The 21,806-nt window shown below is 49.9% G+C and overlaps 1 protein-coding gene across 13 annotated transcripts in view; it reads left to right on the plus strand.

The window, feature by feature from the left end:
* SNX19 (sorting nexin 19) overlaps nt 1–21,806 on the plus strand; it is a 139,740-nt gene that overhangs the window by 12,024 nt on the left and 105,910 nt on the right. For 3 of the 13 annotated variants that reach the window (XR_008735432.1, XR_008735433.1, XM_055728518.1), the window contains exons 9-10: nt 9,225–9,409; nt 10,230–10,317. The exons of 2 other annotated variants lie outside the window; for them this stretch is intronic. Coding sequence is in view for 6 of the 11 variants with exons in the window: in XM_055728518.1 (XP_055584493.1) it covers nt 9,225–9,409; nt 10,230–10,317 (273 nt within the window). In the remaining 5 variants the exon portion in view is untranslated. 8 more of the 13 variants (XM_027803117.2, XM_027803116.2, XR_003559391.2 and 5 more) reach the window with 7 other exon arrangements.

Here is a 21,806-nt window from a genome sequence, read left to right on the forward strand (position 1 = left end):
AAGCCCCTGCGTGTGTATATAAGGGAGCGTGTGGAACTACGCAGCAGCTTTGACGGTGTCATGTTCCACTGAGCATGAGTTAAAATAAATGCAAATTATCCCTGCCTTAACCCAGGAGCTCAGCACCGCTTGCCTTACTGTTCCCTTTGGGTCACTCCGGTGCTCCTCCAGGCTTTGCACCCTGTCCCGTCATTGCTCGGCAAAGCAGGTGGATTTGGGGAGGTGATGTTCCACTCTGTGTGAGATGTAGATGGAGAGCCAGGGATGCTGCGAGACTGCTTACAGATGACTATCAGGCTTTTACGAGAGTGGTTTCTTGCAAGTTCTTCTAGCTCTGGTTCCCTTTGCGAGTCTGGCTAGCTTTGGCTTGTTTTCCTTGTAGGGTTTCCTCTCTTGAGCTGGCTCTCCCGAGGTTTCAGCCACTGCTGAACTAGCAGGGGAAAGGAAGGTCCGTCTGAGCTCAGGTCTACCCCTGAGCTGAGTCTTGGACCATGGTCTTGTGGGGAGCCTGACTCTGGGGTGCTGCAGTGAGGGACACTGGGCCCTGGCATGGGAACAGAGGAGAGAAGGGGCACTTGGCCAGTGCACAGGGTAAGTTTTGAGTATGTACACTGAAATGGGGCTGAGTAGTCCTAGGAAGGCTGTAGTAGCAAGGGGTTGTCTCTGATTTGAGGTGCTAGATCTTACCCAGCGTTGCTGGGGGTCAAGAGCTGGGCAAGGCCACAGAGTCTTGGTAGTCTTCATCCTATCAGCAGTAGGTCTGGAGCATCTGAATTCTTGTTGCAGCCTAGATTTTGGCAGGGGCTTCAGTCTCTTAGGGTTTGGATAAACAGTTTGGCTAGGTCCTGGTCTAAAGAGCAAACACCTCGACACAGGCAACCTGCTTGCCTATGGAAACCATCTGGGCAAGGTATGGCTACGGCGTGTGGAGGAAGCCGATGCCACACGCTGGGGCAGGTACAGGGAGGATGTGGTTGACATGAATGGTGCTGCAGCCTGTAGGGCTGTGGGTTATTCCAGGTTTTGTCCTTTCCAATGCTGTCCTGCACATTCAGTGCACTTTTGACAGGAGATGCAAGGCTGGGGGGAGCAGGATGTGTCTCCATGGCCCTTGAAGTGGTCTCAGAGCTGGCTGCTATGGAGGTCACTCCCTGCAGAGGTAAAAACCACTATCAGCAGTGGGGCCTCCCGTCTCCAGGGTGACTGTTGCATTGCCATGGCCTTCCCTCTGTCTTTTCCCATCTCTCCATGCTGTCAGGTTTTGTGTCCCCCCCATCCCTGCTTTATTGTGTGTGTTGAGGGGTAACGGTTCAGCAGTGTGGCTGCTTTCATTAGCCCTCACACCGGGGGCTTGCTCGGCTTTCAGCTCCACCAAGTGAGAACCCCTTGGACTGATATCCACGGCCTGTGATTGACAAAGGTCCTGGATTGTTGATTAAACAGGGTGGCAAAGGGCCCTTGCAGCTGAGCCCGATGTCTCTTTGGCACTCCAGACACCTGCACTGGTCCAAAGGGTGCTGCAGCTTGGTCTCATGGCGCATCTCCCGTCCCTCCTTCGGCAGAGATGCGGCACGGTGCCCAACCGTTGCACAAGATGGGTTCAGGTGGGCTGTTGCTGGAGGTTTCCCCCATGTGCAACCCCAGGCTGCCCTTGCCTTCTTGCTGTCCTCTTGGCTTTGAGGCTCTGCGCCAGAGCCTGCCTGTGTCTCGCCAGGTGTTGCAAGCACTTGTGCAACTGCTGGTGTGAGTCAAGGAGCTCAAAGCTTCAGGGAGTTGCTTGCTGGGTGGTTTTTCTCTTCTTTCTTCCTTGATCTCTGTGCCAACAGAACTGCCAAAACCAAAGACCCTTGGCAGCCTCCTTGACCCTCTTGACTTGAAAGTGCCACCAGCATGTAGTGTTGCTTGACCCTCTTAAGTGTCCCTGAGTAAACCTGCCTGCTTGGGCAGCCAAGCACCTGCAGCTGTGGGCGTGCTGGGAACGTGCTGCTCATGGGCAAGCATTTCTGCCCAGCCCTGGCCATCTGGAGCCCTGCAGGAGCCATGTCCAACAGCAGAAACGGTGAGCCAGACCTCATCTCGGTGCTTGGTCGCACTGGGGGTCAGCACGACGCTGGGCTGTCCATGTGTCACCCAGTGTAGGGGGTATCCTGGGGGGGGACGTGGCTGTGCCGTGGGCAGGCGTTCACTGCGGAGGCTCCCCGTTCCCTCCCTGTGTTGTCTCTGAAAAAGACATTAAAGCTGAGGGTTGACTCCTGCTCTTCACGTGCCAGGAGAAACCAGGAAGGTTTATGCTAAAGCTGTTCCCAGCATGGCTGCTCCCACTTTCTTTTGGTTTTGTAGCTGGCAGGGAGCTTTCCACTCTGGGCTCGGGCAGCACCTCGGGAGTCTTGCTGGCAGAAACAAGCTGCCAAACGTGCAATGTCGGTGTGGCTGGAGCAACTAAATCCATTTGCTTTTCTGGCTTGTCACCTGGGGGTGATGATTTGGGCACATTTAATAAGGACCTTTGCCACCACACGTCGGTGGGCTGTGCTGGCAGGCCCAGGTACGTGGCAGCGAAGGCTCTGACCTGCAGGTGTGCACCCCAGCCAAAAAGCCAGCATCGGAGTTTGTATGTAGAGGAACCAACCTCACGGCATCTTCCTCCTCAGCTCTGTCTTTGGCTGTTTGTATCGTAGCTGCAAGGAGCAGTAGAAATCGCAGGCCTGTGGTATGTCAGCAAAAGCGATCTTCGGGGCTCTGTGTGTCTTCGTGTGTGTATGTAAATAAAAACCAGCTTGGAAACGGGCCTCAATTCAGTTGTCTCCAAGCACCTGGAAATTTTGGATCCAGCTTTGAATCTCTGTCCCAAACAGAATTATTTTTTTTTCCTCTTCTAGAAGCAGCATTCTTCCAAAACCAGCCACTAGAATGAAGCAAGCACTCTGTGCTTTTGATAACAATTGCAACATTATTTTAACTGCATCTGTCTTTTCTTTTCTTTTGATTCTGTTTCAGCAATTAGATACGTGCCAACTTTTATCCCATATTGAAAAAAAAAAACAAAAAACAAACCCACAACAACTTCCTATTTCAAATAGACAAAGAAGAAAAGGATTGAGAGGAAGTAACGTCTCCCTGTTAGTTTTAGTTTTCCCTGGCTTGTGAAGGGTTAATGGTGTTTTTATGTATTTTGATTCTGAAGTGGGCTAATGAAGCAATCTGCTCTGAGCAGGACCTGGCTGAGACAGCCTGGCCTCTCCCTGGGGCACCGCTGAGAGCTTAATTGGCTCAATAAATACTTGATGAAGATGTTACCGAAAGCTGGGATGCTTTGTTAAAAATCAAGGGGGTTTTTGGACGATTTTTTTTTTAATCACATAGCTTTCTCCCCCTTTCCTGAGCCCCACGGCGGCGCGGGGAGATCTGACTTGAGAAAAGCAAAAAACAGAGCAGCTCGGTTAACTCACTAGGGGAAGAAGAGGTTGGATTTGGAGCCCTGTGTGTTTAGACAATTTTTTTGCAGCAGGTGTGTTCTGGAGGGAGCAGCACAGAGTGGTGCCCCAAGTCCCCACACTGAAGTGTGGTTTCATGCCTACAGGCAGTAGGAGATGATCTGGTTTCACTCCTCTCTGCCCCACAGTAACATGTCCTGCGTACCCACTTCTCCCAGGGCTTCCTCCAGCTCCGCCTCTCGCTGCCTGGGTTGAGGACGTAGAAAAATCCTGCTGCCCTACGCTGGCAAGGTGCCAGCACGGGCAAATCTGATGAAGGTACGTTGGATGCAAATGCTACTGGTGTCAACTGCTTGCAGTTTGATTTGTTTCTTGCTTCCTTCGGTGCAGCTGCCCTCCGTGGAGCTTATGCTTGGGAGATGCGAGGCTGGCAAGACACTCTGTTCAAGGGGGAGGCACTCAGCCATGGGAATGCTGCCTCACTGGTCAAACACTTCATTACCGTGTGCTTAGGCAGGCGTACAGGACGTATTGTTCATAGCGTATACAATTGTAAACTTTTTATAGGGCAGCAGGAGAGGAACATTTCCAGTAAGGCGAGAAGAATAGTTTACTTTTTGCGTGTGTGTCTTTGGCCAGAAGTTTAAAAGGGCTTGGGATGCTTTGTACTCTTTGATTTATGGAGGGCTTTTTTTCTTTTCTGTTTCCTTCCTCTGCAAAGGGTTTACTGATGGCCTGGACAAGCGTGGGTTTGCTTTTGAAGGTGTTTGAGCTGAGTGTGCCAGCAGCGGGCTGCACGTGTTTCTGCTGGCGGCTGCGTGGAGAAGGTGGATGTGGGCTGAAGTAGCAGGTGCTAAAAGCCGAGCCTGGGGGCGAAAGCTCTCCGTTGGTGTTTTTCCATTCTTCTGACTGTGCCCGCTGCAGCTGCTTCTTCAGTTTTACAAGCTTTGCTCAGAAATGTTTTACAGTCAGAGCACTGAAATGTTGCTCTTTCTGAGCTCTTGAGTTGAAGATATTCTTGTGGTTTGAGGCACAATTTGGGGAGGAATTTGGGTGACAAGTACTGTGAAGGGAGGGATGGTCTAGTGATTTAAGTACCAGCCTCTCTCTATTTCATAAGAGTCAGATGCTTGAATGCCTTGTGCATTTCCAGATGTTGCTTTTTTCTTAAATCCTTTTCGCTACCTTGGTCTCACGGGTCTTTTTTGAGCTTCTGGTTAGCCATGCCGTGTTAACTGACCTCAGGGAAATGGAGGCCGCCTTCTGGGGTGGAAAGTAGTAGATGTTGAGCTGGGCTTGCTACTGTTATGCACAGCTCACGTATATTTATAGAGCTATTTGTATTTATACAGCTAATGCAGACTAGTAGAGGCGTTCTTGTCTTCTTCCTAACGTGGCCTCCAATTTGTGTTTCCCTAAAGCCTTAAAATGCCCAGTTTGGGGGGGGGGGGGGGGGGGGAAGTCACTGTTGCTTCCGATTTTTATTACAATCGGCATATTTAACTCAACCATTACTCGGCTCAAGTGGACTTAGCAGTTCCTATCCTAACTTTGATGGATGAGAAAAACAGAGTTTTACTACCTTCTGGCAGCTGTTTGTAAATCTGAGGAGTACCATCTCTTTTTGTCCATTCCTGGTCCATCTCTATTTTCCAGACTAAGCAAATCCAACCTGTCGAACCTTTACTTGCGGAGTTGAGCTCTCTCTGCCTGTGGGCGAAGTCCCTGGGTAGCCCACTTAAGTGAGCGCGTCTGGCTCACAGGAGGCAGGTAAAACCGAGTCTATACACTGTGTTTTGCCTGTTCCTGACTCTTAGTCTGCCTTTACCATAAGGCTGTTCTGTCTTAGCAGCGCTTGTTGCTTCTAGGTGCTGGAGGAGGGCCAAGGTATGTACCCCCCAGGCCTTGTTTCTCATTCCCAGGGCATTTCTGCCGTTCCTGTCTTAATGGGCCCCTTCAGCTGACCTTGAAGTTCCAGCTTAAGCCATGGCATTAAATCAGCTCTTTTTTAGCAGCCATTTCATTCCTCCATCAGCAGCTGTTTCAAACAGAGGACCCTTACAGCATGGGCAAGCTATGCACCTCCAGACTAGTGTCCAGGAGTTCACAGCCTTTGCAGTCTGTCTCTTTGCATTGGGCCCTAGCAAAGCATTTGAACATCTGAGCCCAGGAGGTCACTTTCTATCTATTTCTGGTCTCAACCAAAGTGTAAGGAGATGGTTCGGTGATGGGTTTGTTTTTCTTTCTTTCTTATTAAGGTTATTTCTTCATGAAATAGCAGAATGGGAATAGTAAGTCATCAGACATTAAAAAAAAAAAAAAAACACATCTATTTCTTGCTGGATTTATTTCTACCTGGGAGCAGGCGTGTGTGTACATTCAATGTGGCACATGAATCTCAGATGCTTAGTCCTTTAATAGTACAAAAAAATCATCTGTGATCTGCTGGTGAAGGTGAGCTTTGGACCCGCACGTATTTGGAGATCCTTTGTGAGAAGCCTGAGCTCTTAATCCTGATCGCGGTACAGCGAGTCTGCCTGATGGAAAGGTCAATTTGCCATAGAAATCGGGGTTTTATTGAAAAAAAATATTTTTTCAATAAAGCTTGGTGTGACCCTGGGTTGCAACTACAGTTGTGAGAGCTGAGGAGTTACTTTGCTCCTCACCATTGAATGAACGTTGCTGGTGCCTGCCCCTGTGCGTGTTGTGCAAATGTAGTGTGCGTTCCCCAGAGTGGGTGCTGGCGATGACTTTAACAGGTGCACGTTGAGAGTAGGAAGGAAAACTCTTCGTGGCAGGTTACTCTGTTTTGATAATTTCTTTCAAAGTGTCTGAGAGCATTAGCTGCTCTCCCAGGGAAGATGCTGAGCCAGATGGACCAGTCTTGACAGTTCTTCTCTTTCCAGTGCTTTTGGAATGGGTCCACACACCGATAGAATGGCAAAAGGGAACCCAGAGCACAGTTAGTCTTCCTTCCATTTGCCCCCAGCTTGGGTTTCTCCTTCTTTCTTGTCCCCTTTCCTGTCTAGTTTCCGCTTTTTTGCATGTGATTGTACTTTGTGGGTTTGGATACCTCTTCCCCCTTTCCTAGCAGTGAGTATCCTGCTGCCTGAGCACTGTGTGATGGGGCCAGTTGGCCTCTTCTCAGGATCTCACATGGAGCTGTGGCACGCGTCGGCGCAGGTGGGACAAAACCGATGGAGCTGTCCTCAGATGCTGCCCTTTAGGCAGTGAGCTGTCAGACCAAGCAAAAAAAAAAATAAAAAAATCCATCAATGGTGTTTTGCAACTGTGGGAACTAAGACCTGTAAGCACTTAAGTAATCGCAATGCATGCACACGTGATCAGATTTATAGATGTTACTTCTAGGCCTTGTTGCCTAGTTCTGGTGACTTTATGGAAATAAATGAGCTAGAAATGGTAAGTTGTTTGTACGAGGCCTTCCAGCATTTGTCAGTCCTCAGTCTGCTCCTGAGCTGTCTGGAAATGCATGCTGTCTTCTCTAAGTTTCACTTTGCTCAGTATTTGCTTGATTTTTTTTTAGCTATTTTAGGAACATTCCTAAGAAAAAGAAAGCTTGTTCTTTGCTTTCTACGGCCTTTTAAAGGATGGTAAGTGACTATGGCTGAGATGAATTTCAAGTCAGCGTTCCATCTGATCTCCCTAGATGCAGGGTTGTACTGTTTACAGCTCTGTCCCCAAGTCTCTGAACTTCTGTTGCTTGTCAAATGTTTTCTCAATTAGTAAAGCAGGTTGTATAAGAAAACATGTTAATGAAAAACCTTGTTAATAAAAGCTCTTGCCTCTAGAGGAGCTGCAGTTTAACACTTTAATTTAGTTGGGGATGGCTGGAGGCTTTAACGTGATCCAAGGTGCTAAACTCTACTGATGGCTGGAGATAAAAACCCTTTCAAGCAATTGTATTTCAAACGCAGCCTTTTCCCAGGCAAGTCTGTGCTGTGACATTTTGTACTTTAAGACAGGTAGAAGCTATGCTTTGGATCTCTGGCACTCCTGTAGCAGCTTCAGTACTCGGGATCCCTGGTGAGGCTAAGCGTAGAGGCTGTGTCTCCCCATTTCCAGTGCCGTTACTGGGATCACCAGGAGCATTGCCCATGCTCCTGTAATGCCTTGCTCAGAGGCGTAACAGGCCTTGCTGCTGTGCCAGGGCTTGTTTTCAGTCTTTTTAATGGTCTTTGCCTTTGCAGCTGGCACTTCCTAGGTGTGCACCATTCAAGACCTGCAGCTAAGCACCTTGTTTCATGCTGAAGAAGGGAGCATCGTGTTGCAGCTCTGGCCCCGGTGATGGCTACCTGCTGTTCCTTTGCCCCTGGTTACCTTTAGGTGTTGCTATTCCCGACTCTCTGCTCACATTGTCCCACTTAGATGGGGAAAGACGCCCTTGGCCTGAATGCCTCGCCTGAGAAGAATGCAGACAGTCTGGCAGAGCGCAGGTTAAATAAAGTTTGCCTTGGCAGGACCCATGCTCTTGGATGTACTATGAGCTGCCGGGGCGTAGTGGTGACGGAATTGCAAGCACGAACGCCAGCTGCCAAGAGGAACGGGTCTCCTGGCCCTGCTTGCGGACTCTTCTCCTCTGGGACTCTTGAAGTACTGGCGAAATCGCAAGCCTTTTCCCTACCCCAGCCCCATGCCGACGCTCCTCTCTTTGCTCCGGAGCCTCCCACTGATGAGGGTGGCAGCAACAGGCTGTCACTGTTGGTGCTGCACCACCAAATCCCAGTCTTGCTGAATCGATGGGGACTCTCCTGTTGGCCTCTGTGGCACCAGGGAATCGTCCGCTGGCCTCTCCTTATTCTGGGGGGAAAGATTTTAGGCTGTGGCGAGTTTTGACTGATGGCTGCGGGGTTTGCTATTACATAGGGAAGTGATTTCACATCTGGGAAAGAGGGTCCGCATGAGTGATTTAGAAACTTGCCCTGGCCAGCGCTTGGGTGGTGTGGACACATCTCCCCCATGCAGGCTGCAAACGCCTCTGAGCCCTTACGTGGAGCAGCGGCATTCCTGCGGCCTCGGGATTTGCAGGTTGTTACCGTATAAAGGGCACAGTCCTGACCCAGCAGGAGGGCCGACCAGCGGTTGTGTTGGCAGGTACCTAACTTTCCTTTTAATAGATGTGCAGCATGAGGTTTTGGGTGGGAGTGGCGATGACTTCATTGCCTGCCACCTGTGATGGAACAGGGCTGGACAGCAGGGAAGCAGGGGGATGAGGGGAGCATGAAACAGGAGGATATTTGCGCCTTGCCATCCTTGGAGCACGTGCTTTGGTCTCCAGTCAAGGTACCCTTGACTCTCTTGGTAGCAGAGGGACTGATGAGAGGAGCTGAGGTTGCCAGAACATGCTTATGTCCTCCCAGTCAGTCATGGTTTAGGGTTAAAACACCAGGCCTTCCAGCTCTGTCTCGGCTTGTGCATGGATGTGACTCAGAGGTTAAGGCCAGTCATGTCCCATACCCGTGCACCAGTTACTCCCTGGTTTCCTGGGGGCAGCAGGGCGATGGAACTTTTCATGGCCTTTGCTTTTTCTCTGTGACTTTACATGTGTGTTTCTGTCTATGAGCTAGGGAATATATACCTACTTCTGGTGCATGGGGAAATTCAGCTAATTAATACTTGTGAAAATATTTGGCATATAGACTTGAAAACTGCGTGTTAACTTACCCAGCAAGCTGGTTTACCCCTCCAGGGCCTCTGATCGGCAGAAAGCCTCCGAGTTGGTACCAAGCCTGATTTTTCTGGACGTTTCTGTCTCTTTGCTTGTGCTCACAGGTGGCTGGAAGTCCAGGTGGTTAACCTGACTTGCACCCAGCGTTGGGTCCAGTACCTCCAGTTGCTACAAGAATCCATCTGGCCTGGAGGAGTTTTACCAGCAGTGCCTAAACCAGCCAGGACAGAGGAGCAGAAGAAAGCAGCAGCAGAGCAGGCCCTGCAGAGCCTGATGGGGATCTTGCCTAGTAAGTGTGCCCCAGAGACGTGTCAGCCGCCCTTGAGAAAGGAGCGGTGGGGGAGGCTGGGGAACCCTCCAGTGCGTTGGCATCTCTGGAAATGTGGTTAAACATAGAGATGGAGTCTGCTGGTGCCAAGATGCTGGGAAACGTTCGTGACCTTTGAGGTTTGAATGGTTTCCTGCAAGTGAAAACCGCAGTTTCCCAGTTCTAGATAGTTTGCATAAGCCTTCGGGGAGCGGCCCGGCTCACAGAGAAAAGGACACGTGTCCTGGTGGTTCCCGGATGCAGACTGGCCACATACTCTGTGCTTAGTGCTGGTGGTCCTGTTCCCACTGAGCCACCTCAAACGAGGCAGGGCTCAGGAAAGCCAGCGCCACGCTGTGCTCCCACCTGCTGCCAGAGGGTACCATTGCTGAGAAGAGTCAAAAGGCAAAGCCTTTTTGGCTTCTCGTGCTAAAGAGTGGCTTTTCCACCAGACTGAAATCATGAGCCCAGCTGCACTGGATTTCCCTCTCTTGAAGTTTGACACGGGGACCTTTGGCATTACAGCAGCTGCTGCCTAATCCATGTGAGTGCAGTCTGAACTGTTAACTCTTTACATGAATGGGATGAAGAGGCCCTACCAGTATACGCCTTTCCAGCCTGGAATGTTTTTCTGACATTCAGTCCTGTCCCTGACTGTTTTTTGTCAGGGTAACGTTGGGCATGAGGTGCCTCAGGTTTGGAGCACTGTCACAAACTTTTAGTACCCATCAGCAGAAGATTGACCCTGGTTTACTACCATGGAAATGTGCCGTTCCTAAAGCTTTGTCCCTGACATTGACAGATGCGATCCAAGAAATCCTCGGAACCAGTAAATGCCGGATGAGCTGGAACCTGGTACTGGAGTCCCTGGGCCAGCCTGTGATAAACAGGTACATGGATTTGTAGGCTCTTTACGCTGACAGCCTTTGCAATAGGGTCTGTAAGCCACGCTCAGGGCTTTGCTGTGACATTCACGCTGCCAGCTTCTTGGCACAGAAAATACCTGGCTGATTCTCCTAGACTGACATTATTGAAGGGCATCTGGTTTGCTTATTATGAAGGTGCATGTTTAGGACCGTGGTCTGGCTGAAGATTATTGCGCCAGTCTTGTTAATTATATTGTTGGGCCTGCTCAGTTTGTGGATGTCAAGGGACTGTCAGAGGAAATAAGACAAATCCTGGGTTAGTTTGTTGTTTTTAGAAGAGCTTAGGGAGCTGCATGTATGTGTAGATAGCGTTTTTCTGTATACCCATTGCTGTGCATTCAGAAAGCAATGTTTTTGTGATTAACTGCAGAGAAATTATGTGCCACCTCAGCCAAGGAGCTGCATTTGTGTTTTCTGTGGTGCTCAGCAGCTTCAAACACCCAGTGGTTTGGGGGTGGAAAAAAAAAACCCTGAACCATCCCTTGAAACATCTCTTCTAGACTACAAGATCTTTTGTCTTTCCCCTGATGGCAGTCAGAATACTTCTTACTTGCATGAGCTGTGGCTTCTGCGTGTCTGGAGCTGCTCTCCTAGCTCCGCTGTGCCCTGACTAGCCTAAGCTTTGTCTTCTCTCCATTTCAGGCACCTGGTTTTCTGCCTCTTGGACATTCTGCTGGAGTTCTTGGTTCTGAAGGGCTCCAGCAATGAGCTCGAGACCGCAGCTGTTGCGCCATCTGCTTCTAGTGGCCTGGACAAAGCAGGCATTTCAGCACATTAACCAGGGCTGGTGTAGTCGGCAGTGGAGGAGAGAAGCAGCCACAGGCATGGGATGATTTGATTTTCAGTGTTTACTGAACATGTCTGGGAGCTTCTTGTAAAGAATTTTTCCAGCCAGTGCTAAATGAGGCTGCTTCCAGGCTCCTCTGTTTTTGCTGGGTGATGGATTAAACCCAGTGTCGGGGCTGAAGATGCCTTTCCGCCGTGTAGTGTCTGTTTTGATGGAGAGCCTGGAATGAAGATGCCTGACATCTGCTGAGCTGGACAGCTTGAGAAGAGGGTATGCAGGCTGCCCACAAACCGTGTTGTCTTGCCCCATGTTTCTGAACATCTCTAACATCTAAAGGCAGACAGCATGTAAGATTTGCTTTCATGGCCTCAGGCTCCACCTGGCAGTGGCCTGCAGGGACCTGATGTGACAGTGTTGATAGATGTTTCTCCAGGACAGGTGAAGAGAGGACCAAATGCTGTCCCTGCTCTCTAAGCAGCCTGCCCTGTGCCTGCGCCGCACCACCCATTTTACCAGAAGGAAGGTGTGGAGAGAATGAAGTATGGAGATGTGATAATAACCCTGAAGTCAGCATCAGGGACCCATCCCCACTGCCCAGATAGCTGGGAGGTTGAAAGCAGTGCAGAAATCTCAGCTGCTGTCCTGCCTTAGGGACAAAGATAAGCTGTCTCTCGTGGCCACTTCTCTGACATGGTCTTGGTCTTGTTCTGGCGTCTTTTGCTGCCTGAACAGTAGGATGCAAGTAGGATAGACTGTGGTCCTGGAAAAGAGAACCGTCCCCAGTACGGACCCTACAAATGGCAGCTTAGCTGGACTTGAGGATTATCTCGTAGTTTGCCTGCTGTGTCACATTTTAGTCCCAGAGGCTGTCACCGGAAAGACATGGGAGAAAAGGAGCTGACCTATGAGTGACACGCAGCAAGTAAATCTGCTCCCATACAAAAGTGCTTCTCATAGTAAGCTCTGGAAGGAGAGTGAGTACCTCTGAGCCCGGGAGGAATACCGGACACGTGTGATGGACAGCCAGTGGGTTAGACCACAGCAATGGGCTTGAGGACCGCTTTAGCTCTGTCATTGATTGCAGTGTCACTGTGCTTCAGTTTACTATGCCTGCTATGGCAACAACTGTGTGCAGAGGGCTCTAGAAAGTTTGTCAGGTCATGATGTCCAGTGCCACCCAGCACAGAATGACACGTTGATTTGGCAGCTGCTTTTCCGGGTCATCCAAGGCTTGAGTGTTTTTGCAAGCTTATGCTGCCTGGCTGTCAGGTTTGTGACAGGGCAAATGGACACAGAGAATATGCACCAACAAACAAGTTTGCTGACCTGTTTTGCTGTATTTCCTGCAAGAAACATCAACTGACCAGTGCTGGACTTTGCTGATCAAGGGGATGCTGCTCCAGGTGTTCTCAACTGAGTAAAGTGCATAAAGAGGAGACTTCCCAAGAGTGGAGCATGCAGGATCACAGCTCATTTCCATGTTACAGTACCAAACGGTGCATTTCATATAGCCTGCTGTTTCTTGGAGCTGCATACTCCGTGGCATGTTTGGAGAGAAGGTGATGTAACTCCAACATGCGCACTGCTGGAAGCATATTCTGTTCTTTTCAGAGGCAGCTGCTTAATAATGGACATGCAGCGATGTTTGCTTCTTTGTGCTTCTGTTGTGCATGCGTTGTGTGAAAATACAGGGAAGGATTCGCTTGCTGCCAACAAGTATATTTTTAGGGAGCTTCAAGGGCATCCCGAGACTAGGCAGGATCTAATGTAACAAAGCAAACCAGTTTTGCATTGCTTGTCAGAGCCGTTTCTCAGCAGTGCTGCTTCTGAGATGGTAGCCTTACCACCTGCTTGGAAAAGGAGGGAGCATGTGCATTAAGTAGCTTAAGAGTAGATTAGGCAAAGCGTTGAAGAATGCTCTGTATGGGATAATCCCAAATGGCAATCCAGAACCCCTATATATCTTTAAGTGCAATATCTGCTTGGAGCAGCGGCTTCACCCTGCCTTTCGCTGCCAGGCTGCTGTTTCCCTTCTTTTTCCTACTACTTCCATTTACTACATCAGCTGTCTTGAGGAGTAGGAGAAGGAACCACCAGCCAGGGATGATGTAGCATAGCCCTGTTGCGCGTGGTGGCTTCCCAGATGCTCTTGGTGTGCTTGCTTGCTATTGCTTCCTTACTAATTTTGTGGGTTTGGAGCTCCAAGACTGTAGTCTGTCATTGATTAGGGATGTCAATAAGAGACTGTTTGCTGAAAAGGATCATTCAGGGGGTGGACTGCAAACTCTGCACCGCTAGCAACACGTGAGGGCAGAAGTCTAGCACAGTTCCTACAGACACTGGATGTGGCATTGGAAGGATGAGCTCTGCCAGGAAGCCCTACCATCCCAGCCATTCACCCTGATCTCTGACATTATGCAAACAGCTCAATATTCAATTACCTTGATGGAAGGCATTTGTGTTTTCTGCTGGTGGGCTCCGAGGAGCATAGCTTCAGAGCCGGCACTTCACTGGGATGGTGGGACAATGGTTTGTGGTTGTACCAGGCAGCTGCTTGGTCTGTGCACCCTCTGCACCTTCCACCCAGGGGCCTCGAAGCCTGTGTTTTGCAGACTTGCTCACAGGGTGAAGCAGCAACATCTCCTCCGTGTTTTCATGGGAGGAGCTGGGTCAGAGTGAGATGAAGCAGGTTTACTTGCATGCGCTCTAAAGTCAGCAGCCCGGTTGGGAACAGACCCCAGGAGTTTGGATTGCAAGATCTTAGTTTTAATCTCCAGAACCCCCTTTCTTTTCGTAGAGTGAGGAAAACAGAAACCAGGGATGGGGAGCCCTTCCTTACGCTCTTGCTGGCTAGGCTTCAGGCGCCTGTGCTCTCCTGCATAGAGCTTAGTCCGTTCTCACAGCCAACATGGAGCTGCCCAGCAGCAAGCAGCCCCTCTCTGTGTCTTGTTGTTAAGGACTACAAAATCTGACAAAAAGTTCAGCTTTTTTCTAATGCCAGTTCATTGCCTCACTGTAGTTTTCACATTAAATTGAGCATAGCGTAACGGTGGCAAAGGCACACTTTGGCATTTGGGTGGGCTAAAAGTCTGTTTCCATTGGACCAAGACTGGAAATACTGCTTTGGGAAAACAAACAAGGCCAATCATAAAACCTTAACTCACTCCGTGTGCATGTGATGCTCCCAGCAAGCTCCGTTTTTCTGCAGGCGTTTGTGCAGAAGGCTCTAGCCACCTCTTGCTAAAGGGCAGGTGGTGAGAGCAGCCAGATTTGATCTCCAGAAAAAGTTGCAAGCTTCTGTGCTTCTGTCATGTTAGGTGTAGAGCAGTACGCGCTTCAGGTGGGCGCTCAGCTCTGTGGGATCTACTGGACATATGCAATCTGTTTCCAGCCCACCGCTTGCTGATTACATGGTGTTGAGGAAAGCATTTCATTTTCCCCAGCTCCCTGAAAACGGGAGCTGTTCGTGTGCGTGTCCAACACAGTGCAGTCGTACAGAGCTGCAAGGCACCACCGTAAGCTGAACAGTAGTTGTGTTGAGCCAGAGCTTGGTTTTTTCATTGTGTTTTGAGGGGGAAAAAAACAAAAGAGTGCTGTCGTGCACTGACTCCCTCTTGTATTTTCTGTATTCAGACCCTCATATCAGCTCTCTGTGGATGCAGCCGTTCGAGCCTGTGTAGAAGTGCGCTGTCTTGAAAACTTCTTTTGCTGTTAAATGGGAAGCAAACCAGCACTCTCAATTACTTGTGATTTGCATTCTGTGTACAATAATACTCCATTTCAAACTTGTTCCTGTGTTTGGGTTTAAAATTCGTCTTTCCTAAGAAACTGTCTGTAAGACAGCCCTTGGGAAGAGAAGAGCAAGGAGCAGAGAGGCAAGAAAGCCCAGATGGGAGTGGGAAGGTGGGGACAGGCATCTCCCCGAGTGTCCCAAAAAGCCTGGTTGGGGCTGCAGTGCTGGTGGCAATGAGTCTGGGACAGTGGTTTACGCTCCTGGCACGCAGTGGCATTAGTGGAACTGCTCAGACATGGGAAGGACCAAAGTCCTTAGCAGCTTGTTCAGAAATAGAAACAGTTTTCCCATCGCTGGTAGCATCTCTGCTTTCTCCCTGACAAGCGAACTTCTTGATTTAGGCTTTCCTGCAAGTGTGAAACCAGAGAAGCGATGTGGAGATCTTTGGCCTTTCTCCTGGAAGAAAGTGAAAGACGCTCAGAGAAGCAGGGGTTGCAGAGACCCGTTGCCGCATCCCTTGGGCCGTGCTGCTTAGGAAGTTCACCTGGATATCAGTCCTGAAGGAGGAAAGCTGGTAAGCTATAAGGAAATAGAGAATGTCTGAAAATGAGAAATTCCACATGAAATTGGAAATATTACGTTGAAGAAAAAAAATGAGGGAGGAAGATAAACCTGATACGATGAATGCTTGGCTCATGTATTATTCTAGATTAGCTCTGCCATGGAAAGATCCCATACACCCTATGAAATCCATTACCCGCAAGCCGGTGAACATTTGTACAGCAGATGATGCAGGGATCATAGCTGAAGCCAAGTTCCCCTGTATAATATCCACCCCAGGGTAGATTGGTCCATTTCCAGTGTCAACAGCCAGAGGATTAAGCATTTATCTCTGCAGAGCAGTGGATAATTAATACCAGATCGAACTAGGGGCTACGCTCAAGAGAGCTTGCTGGTGACTGCGTTGGTGACTGCGTATGGCTTTGTTGCCTGCGGGCGAGTCACGGGGAGTGGGATGAGGTTTTTCCCGTAGCGCAAGGTGCAGGCATTGCCTCGGCGATAGGTGCCTTGTAGCAAAGCATCGATAGCTACAGGCTACTGGCACTGGGATGGCGTTGGGCTTCCCAAGTGAAGCTGAGGATAAGCCCTCCTGTTGTGGCGAGGAGAAAACTTGTCAGGAGACCTTTCCTTCCAGCCAAAAGTTGGAAGAATGGAATCGGGATGCTCTGATACGCAATCTTCTGGATTTAAATGTAAAATCCAGGTTTTGGCACTTCTAACTTTCTTGATGTAAATGAATATCACTATCCTGGCCACCGGCCAGTTCAGGTAATTATATTCTTCCTACCTTAATGCCACTCCAGCCCCCTGTCTCCACTGGATATGCTATACTCTAATTCCTGTCTGGAACTTGCTTATTATGTTACAGTATTTTTTTTTTTTTTTTTTTTTTCCCCTCTGAGTACAACTTGTGCGCAGAGCGCTAGCTAGCCCCCAGCACTGTGCTAAGCTGCTAAAATAGTTGAGACAACCTGCCTTAGACATTTGACTGTGCCTGGTGTTGTCTTGGAGCATCGCTCCTGACTTGTGAGTCTGCTGAGCCAGGCAGGTGCAAGATCAGAGCAAATGTTGCAGTCCTGTTTAACACGGTGGACTTCTAAAAACCCGCTTCTCTCTTCTCAGAGTGCCTCAGGCTGGTGAGCGTGTTAATGGGAGGAAACTGGGGACTCCTGGGTGATTGCCTTACCTTCCCGTGTTACCATTTCTTCAAAGACTTGTAAAGACTAAAGTCCTTACTTCCAGCGGGGGGAAGGTTTCCTCCTGTCTTTGAGGAGAATATTGGTCATGTCCTAATGTAAGTGTGTCCAAATCTCCCTGCTAATCGAGCGGGACAGTCCTGCCTTGATTTGAGGTTAGCATCCAGCCCTGAGAAACCCTGGTTCCCGCAATACATGGGTGATGGATGCTGAAAGCTGGCTTTGAGTACCTGGTTTCCCTTCTGGAGTGCAGCTTGCTTGTTCGTGTTAGTGGCTCGTTGGTCTTTACATCTCCTGCCATGGATGCATGGGGTTGGGTGTGTTTTTTTTCTTTTTGAAAAGTATTTAAAGTCGCCTTCTTTCCTTACCCTTTCAATTAAGCTCTCTTCATCTCCTGGCCTCGCTGAGCGGTTGAAAAGGTCGCTCAAGCAGTACTTGAGGAGAGAGTCCCGCAATTCGGTGTACTTCCTTCCTGTTCCCAGGCCCCTTGGCTCTTCCACGGCCCTCGAGGACAAGGGGGTTTGAGGGACGTGCTAGAGGAGGGACAGCAGGGGTGAGGATCAAAGACCATAAACCACTGTTTAAAAAATATAATGCCCACCGGTCCTCTCGAGTGTCGCATCTGGCAGAGCCTCATTAACCTTCTGTTTCCCCCTCCTACTCCTTTGCCCCTAAAAATCAACAAAGCCAAACATAACAAGTTGCCTTGATTGAAGAAGGCTGAAGTGTGTGTGCTTAGTGTGAAAAAGCAAAAGCAAAGCCATTGGCTAAAGCCCCCTTTCCATGCAGGCCACTTCACATTTATTACGCTAGAAGACGGAGCTCTTTAAATCCTGATGCTCTTTATAGTTGAGCTCTTTAACTTTCTCCCTTCCTCCCCTTGCAGCCTTCATTCTCCCCTTGTTCTGCTCCTTCCGCTCCCTTCTTTTCTCTTTTGTCGTGTGAGAACGAGTCTTTTAATCCTCTTGTACTGCAGATTAAAGCTATTATAGCCTTCCCAACCTGACATTTTCTCAGAGAGGCTCACAGCCAGATCTTTATGAGTGCTCTCTGTCTGTCTGCTGCTGCCTTTCTTCTCGGCACACTAAACCTCGGTTCCTGACCTTTCCCTGAAGAGGCAAGGGCCGTAGCGTGCAATCCCATGTAGGCAGAGGCTGGTCTCAGCGGGGCTAGGGGTGCAGGAAATTAAGAGCCATGGAAATTAACAAGTAAATAAGGAGAGAAAGAAAAGGCGATGGGAATTGAGAACCAAAGCAAAATTTGGCAGTTTGGAAAGCAGATGCCGGGCTTGGGTCTGAGTTTTGCAAGTGGTCTGGTCTTTACGAGGAACCAAACCATAAACCTGGGACTTGTTTTCAGTAGCAGATCGGGGTTACCTGAAACCTCAGCTCCAGTCCAACTCCACACTTTGCTTTTGGCCCGGGAATAATGGATCCAGGCCCCTGGAAGTATGCGTAGATGTTGAGTTTGTGAGCTTTCAGGGACAGGACTGACTTCTAGTACTATGGGGCTCTGTCCACGACAGCAGATTTCTTAGTATTTGTCATCAAATGATTGTACCTTGCCTCTGAGATTGCGGGGTGGATTGATGTGCTGGTCCTTGTCTTGTACACATCATAAAAACACACAGGATCAGGGTAGCTTGCCTAAAAGTGCACGTGCTAATGGCAGAAACATCTTTCCTGTGGAGTTTTTTGGCTCTCGTCGTGAGTCTTGCCACTGTTAGGTGTCCTACAAATGTCCCAGAGTTCTTGGCAAAGCACCAAGGGAGGTGAAAAACTGGCCCCAAGATACATTCCCCAGAGAAAAGGTGTAAAATTACCCCAAACGGGCCCCCTTTCAGGTTTGTGTGCAACACACAAGGATGCATTAGCAAACAGGAGAGGTGTCTGTTACTAACGTGCTTTTTGAGCAGGGAGGAGGCAGTTTGGGTTCCTCTTCTCTCAGACCTCCTGTGTGAACTTGGTTCTGAGCTGTCATTTCACCCTGCTGTTAAACTGGGCTGATAACCTGATCCAGAGCTGTGCAGACATCCTAACGCCACAAAGCTCTGGGTACCGTGCTAACCCATACAGCTTGAACTGAAGAAAATGACGCGATGCCTGTGGCAAGTGAGTACAAAAAGTCATGTTTCACTCCTGCAAGGCTTTGCTTGTATCCATTTATACGTGGGTTATGTTTTACCTCCCTTGTAAAAGGACAGACGGAGCATTTGCTTGGGTTTGTAAGCACCTCGAGAGCGCAGCTTTCACAAGTCGCCCGTGGGGTTAGGAGATGTTTGAAGGGGTGATTCAACACCTCTGGATTTTGCTGGAATAGGTGGTAACCACGTATAAGATTTCCCACGCTTCCTGGCCGCAACGGCTCTGTGATGACAAGCCAACTGACGGCATTTGTGCTCTCCCATCGCGCGCCCGAGCAAACGCAGAAGCTTTTGGGGGCAGCGGCGCAACTGCTTTCAAAGCAAATAATGAAAGAAGTGCAACTGTCCCCTTTGGGGAACTCATTTCGGGGCAAAAGTTCCCCTAGCAGCCCAGCTTGGTGATAATGAAATCGAAACGGGAGCTTGCCCCCAGAGGGGCCGTACGTGTGAAACACTGCCATGTCGAATCCGTATGAATCCTCCGCGAGGAAAGCCTGAGCCCTGTAATTACTGGTTTTCTAGCAAGCAGCCTTTTCTTTCTCTTTGTGTGGGCCCAGTCCCCTCCTTCTCATCCCCCCCATGCGCGCATAATAAGAGGATATTCGTAATGAAAATCACCGGGCAGAAGCGGAGAACAAAAGCAGGGGCACAGCGCGCTCGCCGGTGGGGATATTAGAGGCGCTGGGCTCCCACCTCGGTCCGGTCTGCTCGCTGCTGGGAGAGCACGGTGGGCACGGCAGGCTGGGGAGGCTCTTATTAACCTTAATCTGCGGAGAGGGGCTGAAGCCCCGCTGTGGCCCGGTTTCATAGCTACAGCGGCTCGCTCCCAAGCGTGCAGCCTTATGAAGGGGCAGTCTCCCCAGCAACTCTAATACGTTTTTGCACCGTACCGTCTAATCTGAGGGAGAAATGTCACCGCCGTCAGACCCCAGGCTGGCAGCTCCCAGCCACGGCCGTGCTGGTAAGCACATATCCAGCTTCAACCTTCTGGTTGCTGGGGTGAAAGGGCCTCTTCATCTCCGCGGGGAGAGGCAGATGAATCCCGGGCTCAAACAAGGGACCTGCTTTCCCCCCCTCCGCCTCCCCACCAGATGCTCCCCCTCCGGTTCAAGGGCTCTTTATTATGTCTTTTAATTCTCAGCTGTGAGTGGGAGGGAGCAATAAGGCTGGTGAAATGGTGTGGTGGGGGGGAAAAAGCCCCTCGCAGTGGGGAAAGGCCCCAGCCTCCAGTGTGTGAAAAGGGAAGGCAGCACGGGGATTAAAAATGTCAGCTTCATGGGAAGTACTTGATATTTAATAGCTTCACTTGACTGCTGCAAAGCGGTGATGTGCACAGCACTGTCAGGGCAGCTGCGAGCCGTGTCCCTCGGAGAGGTGATGCCAGCCCTGGGTGCCTCGGGAGCTATCGCAATACAGGACGGTGAGAAAACGCCGCGCAAGCTGAGCGTGTATTACTTGAGCTCAGGCTGTCAGGCGGTGGCTCACCCTTTCCGTGTCTGGCTGGCACAAGATGCAGGACACCCTGCTCCTGACGCAGCTAACGGAGCTGAGCGTTCTTCCCGCTGACAGCTAGTGCCCCTCCATCTGACGGCTGACAGCGCTCGTGACTTGTTTGTTGCAAAAATGCTGCTGGATGATCTGTCCGCAACATATTCTCTAGTTTGCTCACGTTTGCAGCTGCTGAGGGAACTGAGGCCTTTTAGAGCATTAGCACTCGGTAATCTCTTCTCGACAGATGCTCTGATGCTATCTGCCGCCCGTACAGTCAGGGCCACTGGAGGAATTCGTTTGTGCGATGGGAACGTGCTCTTGCGCCGGTAAGGATCTTGTCCATGTTTTGTCTGATTAGGCCAATAAAAATTCTTGGATTCCTCCCTCGTCTCCAGCATGCACGTGCTGCAAACCCCACGCAAACAGCACGCTCACCCAGGTTACCCCCTGTGCCCTCTAGACCTGGCCTTGGGAGAGCAAGTTGCTTGTCTAGAGAAAGGGCTGTTGGAACAATTGAGTAACTCTGAAAGGATGGAGATTGCTTTTTGTTGCTCCTTTTGTGACGAAGTGATGAAGACGAAGCAACCGGAGCTTTCCCGGCATGACTGACTGGTAAAGAGCCTTCCCAGCACTGTGCTTCATCACTATCTCAAAAGGCAGTGCAATTTTATTGAGCCAAGTCTGCTCTGGGCTTTGTACACTCCATCAAGCTGTATTAAGCTTTTGTCCTTGCAAGCGAATTCTAATAAACTAGCTTATGGCTGTCATTTTCAGCACACTTCAGCACAAACACATCCTTGCACATTTCAAGAGCTTTAGCCCAGATTCACGTGCGTCTCCAAAGCAGCCCCTATGGACCATCTGAAACTCCCGCTACCCCTCGAGGCAGGCACTCAGAACGGCATTTGGCAACGTTCCTGCTGCCACCTGCATGGAAAAGCAGGATGCAGGGCCTGTCCATCCCTGAGGAAAACAACATCCAGGGTATAAATAGGTACGGTGTGCTGTGATCCTTTTTAAGGGCTCTTCTTGACCCAGTATGTTCCGCTAACAAAAATAACCTGTCCCACGCCCTTCGGCAAGGTTCACCTGAAGCCCAAGAGCTGCATTAGAACAGCGTGTATTAAAGTGCATCACTCATCAAGGACTTGAAAATAAACAGCAGCGACGTCACTTTTTGATCACATTCCTTTCCGTGACAGGCTGACAATTTCCAAGCCAAGAATGTCACTAACCTCTCATATTTCTCCTGGTCATTTCTGTCCTGAAATTGGAATGCAGCCACTGGCAAAAGAGGGTAGAACGCCCTTGTGTCAGGGATCCAGATTTAAGAGACATTATCTCATCGATAGTGAACAACAAGGCTGGCACGCCGTCAGGCATGATATTCCCTGGAAAGTTCAGCGTGCGTGGCGAGGGACACGGGAAGGCAGGCTTAACTCGCAGCGCTGGTCGAGCGTGGCAAGATCCTGGCCGATGGCCTCGGCCAAGTGTCTCCGTCAAGTTGGAGAGCAGCGTAGGCAAGGGCCCCGTGCTGGTGGG

The sequence above is a fragment of the Falco cherrug genome, chromosome 17 (genome assembly GCF_023634085.1).
Source record: "Falco cherrug isolate bFalChe1 chromosome 17, bFalChe1.pri, whole genome shotgun sequence".
Classification (NCBI taxonomy): Eukaryota; Metazoa; Chordata; class Aves; order Falconiformes; family Falconidae; genus Falco; species Falco cherrug.